We start from the raw sequence: 17,767 nt of genomic DNA, 5'->3' as shown, positions 1-17,767 counted from the left end.
CCGCAACTTCCCAATTATCACCTTATATATCAATAAATTTTTAGCAATAGTAAATTTTTAAACAATAATAAAATTCTCTAATAGTTAAACATCTAAAGATAAAAAAAATATACTGATATTAATATAATATTGATTTTCATACGTTGAATAAAATTTTTAAAAACACATTAAAGTTTTGTGTCAGTTCTTATTGGCATGATTATTTGATTAATGATTTGATCAGAGCCTATAACTTATTATATTCTATAATATTGATTTGTTTAAGAATTGTTAATATGCATGTATGGTAAAAAAAATATCATTGACTTTAATTTAATTGTATGCTCGTAATTCATAATACATATAAATCATATTTTGTTAATTCATTCAATGATTAAAAACTAATAATATAAATGCTATGTGCAGGTCAGATCCTGGAGCAAGAGATGGTTCACGCATATTTTTTTATTTGTTGTCATACTTCTGTATAGCATCATTGGGGCGATAATTTTCGTAGCGGTTGAAGGATCAGTCGAAAAAGCTGCTGTTTCGGACATTCGGCAGAAAAGGTATGTTCAGAAATAAAAAGTCGATTATCCAGAAAAGATATAAATAGGTACCAAAAGCTCGTTACATTTCTTTGATATTATAATAAGATACTTGTTAATTATTTTAATCTACTTGATATAAACTATCTAACACTGTAAAATACTATTAAGAAAACTCCTAAAATTAAGATTTATGTTGATCACGGATTAGCAGAGCACTTTCACAAATTTTTTGGTCATTACAAATAAGATCTATTATTTACTTCTTCATTAAAACGTAGTATTTGTTGAATGCGTTCCAAGGATGTGATAAATACGTATTGCGTTGATTATTTCGGAAAAATGCGAGAGTAAACTAAGGAATCAAGTAAATCCTGTCATGAACAAAAAAAAAGAAAACGCCACGTATAATATGATTTTAACATATATTAATGATCTGTTTTGAATGAGCTAATGATTAGTTAGCTCCCGCATGTAATCAAATGATTAATATACGTAGATCCTGATCTAATTCTCATCTGTTCGTGTGATATACGAACTGTTTTCAATACAAATTCGTTGTCGATAATGTCAATTTTGGCCTCCATCTAGTCTTGCTAATGCTGCGCGTCGAGTATACAGCGCAACAATTGTTAATCATACTAACTGATATTGAATTTCACGATTGATCGCACAACTGTTCGCTGAGTTGCTTTAATGCCACCTGCTTTCGGCTCTATTGTGCGATTTCTATATCCCTCACAATATCATTTTTTAAAAGAGCAATATCGGTTTTTAAAAGATGTTATACTTTCATTTCATTATACATTCATTTCACATTAGTTATTCAATTGATGAAATGAATGATGAAATTAATACACTAATGAGTGAGTATTTTTCCTTTTTACTCAATCTCTACAGAAATTTAATATTGGCTAATTTAATATATTAAAAAAGAAAAATTAATTACTTATTTTAAGTATTAAAAGCACTGATGTTTAATATTTTTAGTACTCCAAGTAAGATAATTAATTTTCTTTTAATAATAAATTGGCTAGTATCAAATTAGCCAGAATTATATTTCATTAAGGGTAGCTCGATAAATAATTGCGATAATTGTTTTGTCTCTCTGAGAAATACACTATGCAAAAAATGTATTTTCTCCGTAAAAGATATTATTAATAAACATGATAGTAATTTTAAAGCTGCAGAATTTTCGCATAAATATCGCCAAATATGATATTACGACACTGTTTTGCGTCTTCATCATGACGAGCACGATCTCATGCTTTTCTTTGGTTGTGATTTTCTCCGCAATTTTCTAGCAATCGATTGGCTTCAGGACAAAGACCAGGTGAAGTTTTAATGGCTATTCTTATTCATATGAGATTAGTCTCGCGTGTCAAGTGTGATAAGATAAGATCAATTAAATGCTCATTTATCGTACATTTATAGCCACACAGTATTTAGACTGATTGTGAAAACATTAAAGGTAATAAGAGTTGTCTAGATTATTCTTACTTTATGAAGGCCAAGGTCAACGTTCGTTTCGATGACAGTTGGAAAAAATCACAGTCAGCACATAAATACACGGAGAAAATTTTATATTAAGTTTTAATATAGTGTTTTAGTATAATTTTATAGTTTTAATATAATTAATAAAATTACACTTAACTATATCTTGTATTTTCGTATGGACCCTGACATAATTCCGACTTAACTTTTACTATGGTAATACTAATTTTTATCACATAAATAAAGTAATTATTTTGTTAAGCCATATTCTAACATGAAAATAGTTAATTTTTACTATGGTACGCAAACAAAATTCGCTAGGTATATATTTTTTACTTATCTTTACAATACTAACTTTCATTCAACAAGATTTTATTTTGTAATAAAAAATTTTTACTATAAAAAAAAAGTGTAAAAATTACGTTGTATTATTGTTTTTAAAAAAATAACTATAGTATTTAAACTTATAATTTACACGAACACCGCAGCTACTACCACATTATAGTAATTTTAAATATAAAATTTTCTCCGTGTAGTAAAGATACTTTGTATGGTTGCGTGTCGGCGAAATATTGCACCATTAACAGGTGTATCGCATTAGCCTAAATTTAATGTAATCCAAAGCGCTCGCGCGATTATTTATTCGGAAATAGCGATTTCTTGATATTAATGTTTATAGCGTGCGTATCTTTCTCCGGTATCTTCATTTGATTGATTAGAAGTTTCGCCTGAAATTAACCCTTGAAATCAAGGAATGGCCGACGATTTCGTCTCCTTCACTAGATAATAGAATGTCATTATGTAAGATTTGTAGTAGAACTCTCTCCTTTATTGAGCTGATGCGCCTTATATTTGTGGACTATCAGCCTAATGTAGTACATATTGAGAGTATTTAATTAATGTCATCCTTGTGGCTTTCCTCTGAATTCCTCCTCAAGGATTTACTCTGCCAACGAAAGTTTATTTTGATTCTAATGGAGAAAGTGCTGAATATTGGCAAAGTTTATGCCGTGGAGACATTTATTGCTTGAATTTTATAGAAAGTGTGGAAATGACGTGTCACTAAGGATTTTATCCACAATCTTATAAAGATTTTCGTATTCTATGAAAAGTCTTAGTGAATTGGCTCAAGTTAGTCACTTGCATATAAAAGAAAAACTTGACACGTTTTTATAATTTATTTGTCATCATATGAACAAAAATGTTATAATAAATTTTCGCACAATAATTTTTCGAGCAGTCATGTATTAACAAGCATATAAGGAATAAAATGAAAGATAAAATATTGCAAGTATTAAGAAAGGTCATACTTCCAAAAGGATAAAAAAATGCCTATTTTTACAAATTTTTTTCTACGTTTTATAAAAGCTGCATTTAATATTGGATGTGTTACATAAAATTTTTAATTAAAAATATTATAGTATAAATATTAATAAATAACGCCGACATAATTATTGGCACCAATATGACTTAATATAGATTGCAGACGGAGGATTATATGCAGTTTTTATAAAACCTTTTAAAAAAAATTATAAAACGTGTAACGTTAGAAGAGAATCTACCAGTTCGTACTTATATTTTCAGTTGTAATAATTTCCAATATCTAAATCAAACTTGAGTCATTGGCCGGTATTCATAGTCGATTCTTATTTTAAGACCGTCTTAAGTAATGTCTTAAGATGTTAATACGGCCCTCTGATTGATTTATGACATCTTAAGACTGTACTTAAGACAACCTCAAATAAAAGAATCGACTATGAATCGGCCATCATGAATGTTTTCGATCGTAGAAATGATACGGTCGAGGCAATTCGTGGATTATGTGAAGACTCGGTGTTGGCATCAGATACATCCCGTTGGAGAGGAGCAGCGGTGAACGAGCTGAAGCAGTTCGAGAATGACCTGTATGACTACTTCGGCCGGGGATTAAAAGACAAAGGCGACGAAGTGTGGACGTTTTGGAATGCTGTGTTCTACTGTGGCACCATTTATACGACCATAGGTGAGTACAATAGCTGCATTCGTTTCTTGTCACTTTTAACATCCCTGATCTTAGCAGAATTAAAGCAGCATCTACAATGAAATTTTAAGGCGTGAATTTGAAGCTTTGAGTAAGTCGTAAGAAATTAACCAATCGCAGTCGAAAAAAAAGGATAATCAACTATAATCGGTCAATTTTTTTACGGCTTAAAGTTTAAGTTTTATACCTTAAAATCTTATTATAGATACCGTTTAACGCGACATAACATTTTATAAAACATTTTAAAATTTACAAGCGTACACAAACAAGAAAAAGAAATAATAATTGAAAATAATTAATTTAATAACCATATTAATAAAACAAATATTTTATTAAAACAAGAGCATACATATTTGTTTCATTAATATTGTTATTGAATTAAAAATATTATTTTCAGTTAGACTATAACTGTTAGCTAATGCTATTAATACAACAATTTTTTTTTCCATGTGGTTCCTTATTCTAATTAATAGAACAATTCTGTATTGCATTTGTATACAATATCGCTAATATTATCTCCCTATTAAAGAGAATTCGTTTTTACGCTTTTTTAAAATATACTCAACGCGCGTGAGAATAATTATTTTCTTTGGAAAGAGAAATATAGACAAAAAACGAATTGATGCTATTTATGCGTATCTGGAAATAGAGCGATTTTCGTATGAGACACATATTTTTTCATCAAAAGTAGAAAAGCCAAGTATCTTAAGAGAGATTTCATTATTATGACAAAATGCTTCGATTCTGACAAAACATTTTACGACGGTGTTTTAACGTCTCCGTTCTCATAAAGTTCATGGAAGTTATTTTTATTTGTGTGGCTTGATGACATTCAGTTTATTTATCTTGCGCAGCTTTCTCCTCGAGCGAGAAATCAAAAGCCAGGGGAAGAATAAAGCAGCGGGATGACGCGTATATGCGTTATAATGTATTATATATACAATCAATATATTGCATGTGCGACGTGATTTCAAGCAATTTTTGCATATTGCTTATTTGCATATAGGTTTATATGGGTTGTGTCAGTTTCTGGTAATATAGATGCATGCGGTGTGAATGCAGATTTCTGTAGAATATAAATGGATTTACCCCTTGTAGGTATAAAAATAAATAAAATAATTGTTACATTATGATGAAATTTTTATTAATTTTATTAATTGTGTTAATGAAAAGCTCTTTTTCTTGTGTAACAATATTTTATGAAAACCAAAAAAGGAATTACTAATCTTATTTATGATTTGAAGAATTTTATCTTCTTATTTTGTCAGATATTCGATTGAACATATTATATTAAGAACTAAGTTTGAAACATACTTGAAAACGAAAATAAGATGATAGTAATATTGGACTCACTCAATTACATTTTTGTTACATCTGCAAATTTGAATTATTAAAATAAATTTAATAGTATTTTCATTTTTTTAAATACAAGTTATGTCATTTTGATTTTTTGAAATTAATTAGTATTTTTCAATTAATAGGTTAAACGAGTTTTACAGATTCAGAATCAATAACTATATCAGAATTAGTACGTTACACATTTTTAATGTCAGCTACCAAGGGTTATATATGTAATGGTCGGTATATTTTACAAATATTTACTGTGTTATCAATTATTTTTCTATTTATAAATTATTTATTGAGAATTTAACATGCTATTCCAAAATATGACAAAATAAATCACTTTCGCGGTTGTTTGTACAAAAAATTCATACTTTTTGTTTTACTGTGATACACGACGTACATGACCCAGTTTCCTAAGTGCTTTGTGTAATTTTTACGTTCTTGCGCGAAAATTGATATGTGCGTATGGTCAATATATGACTCGCCAATATGCAACTTTGAGAAATTTTATTCGCTTTTATCGGCGTTTTGCGCATATAGTATATCACTCTATTTGATACAGTTTCATGTATCGGCGATGATATTTCGCTAATAGTTCGATTTACGATTATGACATGAGAGATAATATAAAAAAAGAAATTTACTGTAAACATTGAATTTAAAATGAATAAAAAATAAAAAATAAAATGAAAAGACAGATTCAGGAATTTCGTTATACTTTGTTGCTTCTGTAGAATTGTTTTCATACATTTATATAACTTTTCACACTGTGGAAAATATATTTTCCGAATTGTTTTAAGAATCTAACTTATGATCTCGAACACAAATGCAAAATAACAGTGCTGCGTTTCACGAGGAATGACACAGATTATCTAGAAACATCGGTTTCTTCGTGTTTATTCAGACATATTCGCACTATTTATACACGGACTGATTGCACGCCTGTACCTGCGTTAGATTATTTGGATTAAACGCTATGTGATACATGGACGATTAAAAGTTGAAAACAAAAAATCAAATAAACTCTATGAAAAGAGAACTGATTCAAAATTTATTGCAACATCTACGTATGAGATATTGCAATGTTCCCACAAATGTATAATATACGTTTACGTAATAAAGGTGTATGTGTATGTCTTATATGCGTCTCTCTTGCTGTCTCGGTTGTGAAAAACTTGGTGATTCGAACACTGCGCACATTCATGCGTTCTTTCTGTACGACTTTGTGCGTGCCCACGCGTACTATTTCGAGTTCTGTCATTATATAATGGAAGAGAACTGAGTAAGATGATCGTAGGGGAGGACATAGACGTGTATGTCATTTTTAAGTTCTTGACAGACGTAAAGTGCGAAAAATCTTCTGATGATATTATCTCGCTCGACCAAATTAAGCGCGCTTATTCAGCCGCAGTGTATTGTGATATCGGACGGAAAATATCGCGCGAAATTACTATATCGAGATGTTTTGTGCAAGCCGATATCTGACTGGCAATTAAATGGAATCGTATGAACGAATGTTTGTACGATAATCGTCGTTCTCTTTGGTAAACTTTAATTAAATCAGTGCGAGGAAGCGATGCCAAATATTCAAATTGGCAAATTTTCGAAGTGACCGATATACGTTGATACGTGTATGTATATATTATAGATTTACTTATCATGACAAATTTTATTTATAATTGCATTTATTTATGACAATGTTTTTTTTAATAAAAAGTGATACATATTTTTTTAATAAATGAGGGGGGGGGGGAAATAGAGAGAATTTATTAATTAATGAGTTAATAACGTGATAGTTCATGAAAGAATTAATTTTCCTGCACATTTCTGCGAAATGACTTTGTCAATTTCTATTATAAAAAATAAAAATGTATAATACATTTCAAGCTGCGTACAGACAATATGTGAATGCATATTTTTCATCAAAACAATCATAGTTCTTATCTAATTTCATTCATGTTTCTATTTTAATTGCAGTGATGATAGTTATTAATAAGTGTTGCACAACATTATTGCGATGCTAATTTGAAGTAATGTTGAAAATGATCATTTTGTTGTAACTTAGTAGATGAAAACACGTTTCTGCGTATTGTATTTTTGGTTCATAAATTACGCACACAATCACGAATTGTTAACGAGATGACAAGAAGTTCGCATATACCGAAGACTTTTTTACATTTAATCGAGACTTCTGTTACATATGAATAATTCAATTTATTTTTTACAAAAGAGTTTTTGTTTATTATGATTTTCATATTATTTGAATGCATTGTATAATTACCATTTTTATTTTTTGTACAAAGGATATTTGCATATTTGAGATAGATAGATAGATAGACAGAAGCGTTATTAATATCCTAGGGCAAGCCCTCTAAAGGTACAACTTATGAGTACTATACTGAAAGAAAAGATTGGCTGCTGCAGCAAATTAGATGATAAAATATGGCATAGCATTTTTAATTAGCTGCAGCAGCCAATTTTTGATTATAGTAGCAAATTTTTTGTTGCATTAGCCTATTCGCAATGTCAATATAGAATTTCGATAGGCTAACGCAACCAAAAATTGACTGCTGCAACCAATTAAAAATGCTATGCCATATTCAGCTAATCTTTTCTTTCAGTGTATACATAGCAGGCGATTCTGAAAACAAATGCGCGAATTGTTACAAAAATTAGAATAAATTCAATACAAAGATTAAGAGCTTAAAAGATAGAACTGAAGAAATATATTGCAATACATGCAAGAATAAAAGAATAAAAATGAGATAATTACACAGATATGAAAGCACTAAGAACTATGATACAAGAATATATACAATAAAAATGAGATAAGATAATTACGCAGATATCAATACACAAAGAGTTATTATACATATTATATATGTACAGGAGCAAAGTCGATGCTGCTGACACTCCCCCTAGACGGCCGGGAGCAGTACAACTGAAAAATAATTTGATGTATGTAAAGGTTTAGAAACTAAGATATGATACAAATTGAAACGTTCCCGCTGATATTCCGCTATTCGCCAGGGTCTGTACAGAAAATCAAAAAATAAACTGTCTGCCCAGCTAAGGCTCCTGCCACCGAGGGGGTAACCACTAGCTGAAATATTGTTCCACAGATTACATGATTTCATCTGATTACAAATAATTTTTTTCACTACTATGAAGTAATTTGGTAAAATATACGATTTTATTTAATATTATACAATGATTTCTCGTGGTTGCATATGTAATTATCGGATTATACATAGAGATTTTATATAAATTTTATAATGATTTCGAGGATTCTGTCCCACGATTACATTAAGTGGTTACCCCCTCGCCTGCGACGCTACGGATGCTAGAAGATATTCGAAAAGCCTGCTCCTGAATTCTCCCAACGACTCAGACTCCCTAATGGAGGTAGGCAAGGAGTTCCACATAGAAGTCGCGACATAGACAAAAGAGCCCTGATATTTCGACGTACGACAGATAGGAACTGAGAGAGAGAGAGAGAGAGAGAGAGAGAGAGAGAGAGAACTAACAAAATTATTTCAACTCTGTTATAAATATATATAAAACAAGATGATATATATATATATATATATACACAATATATATTATCTTGAAATCTATTTTTTATATTTATTATCAAGACTTTAAAGTAAAATAATTCTTTTTTAGCCAATTGATTTAAATATATAAAAATGACTGTTTTATAATTTCCTTTCTTCGCTTATTTCATTTCATTCAATTATTTCATTTGAATTAAATCGCGATTACTTGAGATAATAATTTAATTATATTTTACATAATTCTGTCTTGGCCGCTTTTGTCTCGTCATAATCTTCTCCATAATCTCGTAAATTGTTCCGTTTGGATTTAATTATTGTTAATAGGATAATAATTCAGTTGTAATATCTACAAAATATGACAATAATTTAGGTTCTTCTTCATATATGCTATCGATATATAATTATAAATATAATTTTAAAGCATTTATAAATACAGTATTACACGGATATACACGGACGTATTTGTTATTTAATCATAATTTTACCATAATTTAATTCTTGTAAATGTTTTGTATTACTGACGTTAAAATATTTTTTTTTTTTCGAAGATGTTTAACTTATTTGTTTAATATTATTCGAGTACGTCAATTATCTGTTATTTTTTTTATTTCTTCATTAATTTCTTTCCTTATTTGTTTATTTTTATACTTAATTATTTATTAATTCGTCATTATTTTTCATCAAACATAAAATTTAAAAGATGTTTGACGTCGACGCAGATTTAAAAGACTCCATTACAGAATTTTCATTTTTGACGAGGTCATGGGGTTAAAGGGTCACCCGATTCTGATGATGCAGTGTAACCTCCAAGCTGGGCGACCGAATGGGTTGCGGTGGTGCAGGCGCGGCGTCGCGACGCCAAAGCCGCGATTTCGATTGCGCGTAATGCCCCCGCTCAATATCCGCTGCGGTGAAGCCGGTCATCTGGTTCCGCCGCAGTTGCTGGTAGCAGCAAACGTCACCGTGCCGACAGTGGTGGTGGCGGCAGATGGTGGGAGCAGCCTCCGTTTTATTTCTGTCACGGCCTCGTTGGGGCTGGCCTCGCGAGTGAGTTCCTGTCGCGAGAGTCTCTCTCGCGTACACGAAGATCGTCGAACGACGACAACGACAGCAGCAACGACGACGACGAAGAGTCGCGCGATGGAAGACAGTTACATGGTTCATAGACGTCGCAAGGCGGCTGCCAGGAAACGTGAGAAAACTCCTGATCCCTCATCGAGGGGTGCTGCGTCGCGTGTAGATGCTTCAGATGATGAGGATGAGGAGAGGCGCGCCAAAATGGAGAGGATGGCTGAGGAAGCGGAAAAAATGGAGCAGCAACAAAAAGAAAATAGACTGTCACAACATCAGAAGCAGGAAGTGTCCTTGAAAGAATTAGAGAATAAGGATAAAATGGGGAATGATCGGGAGCAGCGTCCGGCTAGAAGAAAGAACAAAACTGACGCGAGGAATTGTACGAACGTGGATGACATGATCGCTGTACGCGCCGAGGTGGCCGTCAAGTCAACGGCTGGAGATACTTTGAAGACACGTGAGACTGACTCTGTAACAACTGACGACAACAGCACGCAATCGGTAAAGCAGATCACCGAAGTAGCGAAGAAGTTTGATGATGGTACCACAAAGAAAGACGTTATCAGACCTGAGATTGTTCAGGTAGTTAAAGATATTGTCCAAGAGACATCGGAGACACCGAAAGAAACAAACGGCGAGACCAGTAAATTTGTCGAAGTTCGCAAGGTCGAAAGGCGACTTAAAAGGAGATCGAAGGAACGCGTGGAGAGATATAGTCGGTCAACAGACTCCAGTGACGAAAAGGATGAAAAGAATGAATCTAGTCGAAGACGGACAAAGTCACCGGAAACAGTCAAGTCCAGAGCGAAAAAGACGAGCGAAAAGAGTCGGATCAATGATCCTGAAGCACAAAAAAAGGACACTGAAAGACTGAACCGAGAGAAGAGGTCTCCAAGTCGACAGAAGTTCGAAGATGAGTCTCGCACGAAAGATGATTCCGTGCCACATTCGAGACCTTATAATCAGATCGAAGATATGAACGAAGATCTGAAAATAGTGAAAAAGAGTGAAAGTTTGTCGCAGAAATCTGCCGAAGAGCGAAGGGTAAAGAGATCCTCTGTCGAGATGAAGAAGCAGATTATCCCGCTGAGTAACGAAAGCTTGATCGAGGATTTCGCGAGGGCTCAAAGGGAGTACATGCTAAGAGAACGCAGCATTCTGGATCCGGAAGTAGGCGTGTTTCAAGACGCTGTTGAAGTTAGTTCCTTAAGGAGGCGAAAGTTCAATCTGACATACAGTGAGAGCGAGCAAGAGGATATTGTTCAACGATTTGTAACGCAGTCTTCCGATGTAGCAGACAAGAAAAAATCATGGTTCTCTTGGTTGTCCTTCTGGCATAGGAAGAAGGATGAAAATATTACAGAGAAGAAGACTGAAGACATAACAAACTTCGCTTCAAAAGTTGAAGAAATCAAAGTAGAAAAGGAAGAAGCTGCGGAGAAGATTACTTTATTAGATTTCTTCAGGGCTCTTAGAGACGTCGTCAGCGAGTTTAAGACCTTCGTGGCACAAAATCCACGTGAGACTACAATCATTAGACGGCTGCGTAATCGCTGCATAGCCGGATTACTGCTCATAATAATCTACTGCGGCCTCGGCGGTTTCGTCTTCCGTTTTGTCGAGGGTGCCTTCGAAACATTCTATAAATGTGGCGTGAAACGCGTGAAGCGTGACTTCCTAGACACTCTGTGGAATTATAGTCATAATTTGAGGGAGGACGATTGGAAGAGCATGGCGCGCAAGAAGTTGATGGAATTCGAGGAACAGCTTCACACAGCTCACGAAGCTGGCTTGCATACATATAGCGGTCAAAAAAGTTGGAGTTTCTTGAATGCTGTCGTGTACTGTCTCACTGTCATCACCACTATCGGTGAGAACACATTGTCTTAGAAAAGGCTCAAGGTGGGAATAACTGACGTGAAGAGATCGCCTTCTAGGAGCCTTCCTTTATTTTTAGGCATAATATCAATCTTGAAAATATTATATGCAAAATTTTCTAAAAAAGTTTCTTCTTTGAAGTTTTTAAAATAATTTAATAGTACACAAGCATTAAGAATATTTCATTGTTATTATTAATTAGCATTGTTAACAAGGTAACAAGAAAACCAAAAAACTTACATAAATAAAAATGTTATTAAAGAGGAAAGAAGTAAATAAAAAAGCATTTCTCTAAAATACTTTTAATATTTATTTAAATTGCTTTTTATATTTCAAATAAAAAACTTTTTCGTTAAAAAAATTTTTCGTATTTTCTTCTTTCGAATTAAAAATATTTTCTTTGAAAAATATATACGTATATAGGTTTCATTAAATAAATATCATGTCATTAAATTATCATTATTTGTAGCTTAAAATTTTTGATGATTAATATTGATTACTCCGAGAAATGGTATCTATTATATCAATGATGATTGTGTTCAGCGCAAGCAAAATTAAGATAACTATATATATCTATTACATATAAGATAATTGTGTTGTAAAAGTTTACATATGTTTCCCGAATAATTTGACATAAAATATTTTATGGGTTCCATATTGATTTTATGATATACAAATGCAATGAAATATGATGGTCTGTGTCTACATGCAAATTATTAAGAGAAACGTGCAAACGTCAGCAAAAAAATACGAATTTAAAAAAGTCAAAGCATTTGTCTAAAGCATATCATATCAATTAATAAAGCATATCAATTTTCTTTGCTCTTTGTTAAAAAACTAATAATAAAATAAGAAATAAAAATTTTTACAAATCTTCATTTAAATTCATTAACAAATTCATGATAATTTTAACTATATTTTTTTAATTCGTTTAAATACATAGTTTGCAACTGTTGTTTATATTATCTTGATCGCCAAGACGCGATAAATTTGGATCATAGACGTAAGGAAAGCTTCGGAAGCTCGACATCGTTGACTCGCATTGTGCAATGTGTTCACAGTAAGCCCAGTTTTTCTAATTAGATTATTAACAAACTCGCAGAAAAAGTACATCCAAATTTAAATTTAAGTTATACATTGATCGTACATATAAATGGAATCGTTCGATTGCATTCACTGAATTATAAGGCAACTGCAGTTTGTTTACGAGAAAACAACTGTCTTAGCTCTGAATAATCTAAACTTAGACTTTACTCGCGATGTGCGTAAACGTGCCGCTTTTGCAACGACGATTCAGAAATCGACGTAAACAAAATAAATCATGATCATTATGATGTTCCATGTACGCGTCGTACAATTAAACTTGGCAATTATATTCATTATAATAAAATAAAATATACAATATATAATTATGTATATATTGTATATTTTATTTATACATATATTTTGTATTTATTATATACATATATATATATACAAAAATATATTAAATATAGTATAATATAAATAATATACATTAAATATAATATAAATAAAAATACGAGCTAAACATAGCTCATATTCTTATTTATATTGTATTTAATATATATAACATGTAACAAAGCTAAACATAAATTTCAATATGATTAAATCAATCAATCTGTAATACCATATCAATATAGTATACTACAGCTGATGATACTATAGTTGATGATTTTTCATTGCAGGGTATGGACATATTTCGCCAAGTACGGACACAGGAAGAGCCATCACAATTGTGTATGCAATTTTCGGCATCCCAATGTTTCTCATCATTTTGGCCGACTTTGGTAAATTATTCACGCGCGGTATAAAATTCCTTTGGGCATTTGTGAGAAGACTATACTACACTGGTAGCTGTCGTAAAGTCCGTCGCACTGTGCCTGTCCAGGTAAAATAATTTAATTGTAAGAAAAAATCGTTCCGAGAAAAAGATTGTCAATTAAAAAAAAATTAAGCAAACTTCCTAGAATTTTTCACAATTTCTTCGATTTATAATATCATACATTTTTAGTACATCTTTTATATTTTCTTTGTTGCATTATTTTTTATTTTCGATTGCTTAATTGGTCCATTTATCGATTAATAATTTCACATAAGTAAAAGTTAATGTCTTCCGAAACTGTGTGTGTAAAGAATAATAAGGGAAGAAGAGACGTGTAAGGATTATTTAAACAAAATTAAATTTTATGTTTAATTATATTTAAAAATTATATAATTGTTTATACTTTATTTTCATTTTTTGGTTTTATTTTGTGTAATTATTTATTTGTTTCTTTTAATTTTTCAGCATTTTTCTTTTAATACTTACAATTAGTTAATTTATATTATTTATATTTAATTTTTAATTTAGTTATATTTTTAATTTAGTTTGCATTTTTAAATTTATTTATTGATTATTTTATTAGTTAATTAATTAATTATTATTATTTTGTTTTATTTAAAGCTTGTCTCCATCAAAGCCGATCGTGTCAATCGGTACGATTAGCTTTAGTAGCCTTTAAATTTCAGCTTTATTCTCTTTGCCATTACACTGTATTCTAGTTTTCAATTTCCTTATCTTTATCTTTGTTCAGGTTTAGATTTCTAGACAGCATGAAATACCGCATCTTTTGATTGTGCATCTTCGTTTATTGTGTTTTACTCTATTGTTATGATTTTTAACAATTTCATCTTGTCCATTGTGTAAATCGTAGGAAGTCATGAAGGGCGTGCAACTCGTTTACGATCTCGCGAAGTTACGACGGCCGTCGCAGATGAATCCAGAGGAAATCGACGAGATGCAGAGGCAGCGGATCCAGCAGCCGCAGACGGTTTTGAATGTGGACGCCAATACACCGGGTACACCGGGTACGCCGGCATTATCGGCATACGTCGTCGATGATGAGTTCAATCTACCGATTTCGGTGGCAATCGTCATTCTCCTGGCTTATATCTTCATAGGAGCTACTTTATACTACTTGTGGGAGTCCTGGAATTTCTTCGAGAGCTTCTACTTTGTCTTCATCTCCATGAGCACTATCGGCTTCGGTGATTACGTGCCAAAGGTAATTATTTTCGATTAAATGTTATTCAATCAAATCAAATAATTAATAATTTACAAATAATTAATAATAATACTCTTCGTAAATTCGTAGATAAAAATTTGTATTGTGATTTCTTCATCGACTTCGATAGACATGAGTAATGGTAGTCAATGTAAGTCGTGAGGTAAATCGCACGAAACCGAAATATTGATCAATAAGAGTTACATGAGTGAAATTAGTGGAAGGTTATGTAATTAGCAGATTTGTTTAACAAAGAAATACGGGGAAATGTTCCTTTCAATTTTAATGAGTTTTTAATATGTTGTAATCTAAACTAAAATAAATGACTCTTTTATGTGTACATACGCTTTTAGGGAGTGAAGTACTCAACTGTGGTTAATTTTATTCGAATATCGTCGAAACTAGAGAGATAAAAAACTTTTTAAAAATAAATAAAATTAAACGATTTTAAGAGTATTTTATAATAATAATAAACAATTTTTTTAATAAAAAGATTTGATTTATATAAATATAAAAAATTAATTAAAATAAATTTTTTATTATTATAAAATACTCTTAAAACCATATTCACTTTTTATGTAAAAAAGTTTTCCGTTTTTTGTAGTTTCAACAATATTCACTTCGAAAAAAAATAACGGATTCTTTTAAAGGAGTGTTTCACTCCTTAAAAGTGCGTATAGGTGCACTTAAAAAAAAGTTACGTGTTTCTTATTTAGGTCTAGACTACAACATATTAAAATCAGAGGAGGATACTTCTCTGTGTTTCCTTGTAAGTAGCATTCTCAATTATTTAGCATTCGCTATATGCTATGTTAGGAATCCGCGAATTCCATTTAATTTGCCCTTAGCGCATCTTTGAATTCACCTCTCGAATTTTATTTGCGATCTCACGACAGAGTTTCCATCTTATACAGCAAATCATTAATTTATTCTCATGTTTCTTTTTTCACGGTGGCGTTCAGATGGTAAGCTTTTTGACATGTAAGATCCCTCTCAATGAGAAGCTGTATATCACCTGTATTCGTTATTTCTCACAAGCTTATTTTCACTCGTAATCGTTAATTAAGGAAGTAAATCGTAGTTAATGAAGTTACAAATACTGCGAGATCCACGATTTGCAGAACCTAATGGATTCATTGATTGGTTGATTTAGCATCCCATATACATGATGGGTTCAATAGTATACTTGGTGTTCGGTCTGGCACTCACATCTATGTGCATCAATGTCGTGCAGGTAAGCAATTCTTTTTTTAAAAGAATGATAAATCTAATCGAGACTAACCGCAGATGTTGATATATTATATATATTTTACTTGTTTTTTATATATTTTTTAAAATGTTTTTTTATTTAGGATATATTTTTGATTATATATTTATGGAAAGTGCATTGGATATGGAGTGCAATATAATCTTTCTTAAAATGTTACAGATTTTGTAATTATCGTTGTAGTTGTGTAAAACAATAATTGTATCTTTCATATAATATCATAATCGTTTCAATTATCATACTATTATACGGTAAACTTTCATTTACTATTTAATAATTTCATCAACATTTTAATACTTTTTTTTATCATAGCATTTAATGATATATCAAGACACAGAGATAATCATGTAGCTTCATTGAATAATCTCAAACTAGTACAATATTTTTCGATGTATTTAGTACTTCGTATCTAGTAAATATTTTTTCGGTATATTTATATATTCATCAACTTAAAAAAAAATTATTATATCGATTTAATAGCCAAGGGGCCATTAAAACCGTTGGTGCGGTAGAATAATACTCATTAAATTTGATCGAATAAATCTACTTAATCGCATGTCGCCAGGTGATGCTATCGGATTCATTCAAGCAGGCGAGTCAAAAGATCGGAGCCACGATCGGTTTTGAGGTCGCCGAGGATGACAACTCAGTGAAACCGGCACCGCCGCCGTCAGTCGAAGTCGCGGACGTCCACATGAGCGTGAAGGAATATGGGAGCGATGAAAAGATTGCGCCCAAAGCAAAGCAGGAGGACGTTGACCTATAGATGCATTTCTTTCAAGAGAAACTTTTGTGTCTCGATCGAGCTCGTTTCACGAAATGTTTCTTTCTCTCTCTTTCTATTTCTCTCTTTATTTGGCCTTAAGAGAATAATCGTCCACTGGCTTATGCAACGCAATGATGGCATGGTAATCATCGCGGTACGTACGCAATCAAACTTCGAAGGACAATCAGGACCGTCTTTACACTTGGGACTTGCAGAGAAATGCGGCGAAGATAATCGATTTTAGAATTTTTGACATTCGTTAAAATTGTACGTTGGAAATTTTAATTAGATCTAATTAATCTCACGGAACCTAATACTTTTAAGTTAGATTCTGGATACCCAAATTTCTCTCAAAGACGGTCCCGATCGTTTCGGCGGCGCGCGGCGCCGGCAATGAAATCTTTGAAGCACTACACGTCCGTCTGTAATGTCTATATCGTGGAAATCGATTCGAATACTCTGACAGAAATATAATATTGGCCATTTAATATTGAAAGATGTTAGTAATTATTATTCATCTCGAATTTATTATTTATTATTTATTTATTACAACTGAACAATAGTATTTTTGATAAATTACAAATTAACAAAAAACTAATGAGTTTTTACAGACTCCTTTAATTAAAACAATTAATAAAACCATAAAATATGTATTACAGGCAATAGAAGTCGACGCTGATTACACAGGCCTGCATGGTTTTGTTGATTGGGATTTAACTATGTTTTCTTACGTAATTTTTCGCGCTGAATCCGAATCCGGCGGCAGAATTGCTCT

The 17,767-nt window shown here is 31.9% G+C and overlaps 1 protein-coding gene across 1 annotated transcript; it reads left to right on the top strand.

Annotated features, from left to right (window-relative positions):
- The first annotated feature begins 9,704 nt into the window (after positions 1 to 9,704).
- LOC108767969 (uncharacterized) lies at positions 9,705 to 17,468 on the top strand. The gene is made up of 5 exons (XM_018518123.1): positions 9,705 to 11,886; positions 13,601 to 13,803; positions 14,609 to 14,959; positions 16,113 to 16,193; positions 16,792 to 17,468. The coding sequence occupies exons 1-5, from the start codon at positions 9,705 to 9,707 to the stop codon at positions 16,990 to 16,992; spliced, it is 3,018 nt and encodes a 1,005-aa protein (XP_018373625.1). The 3' UTR covers positions 16,993 to 17,468.
- The last annotated feature ends 299 nt before the right edge of the window (positions 17,469 to 17,767 follow it).

Source organism: Trachymyrmex cornetzi, unplaced genomic scaffold, assembly GCF_001594075.2.
Source record: "Trachymyrmex cornetzi isolate Tcor2-1 unplaced genomic scaffold, Tcor1.1 scaffold74, whole genome shotgun sequence".
Taxonomy (NCBI): Eukaryota; Metazoa; Arthropoda; class Insecta; order Hymenoptera; family Formicidae; genus Trachymyrmex; species Trachymyrmex cornetzi.
Note: the sequence above shows the minus strand (reverse complement) of the source record. Positions and strands in the feature narration are given on the sequence as shown.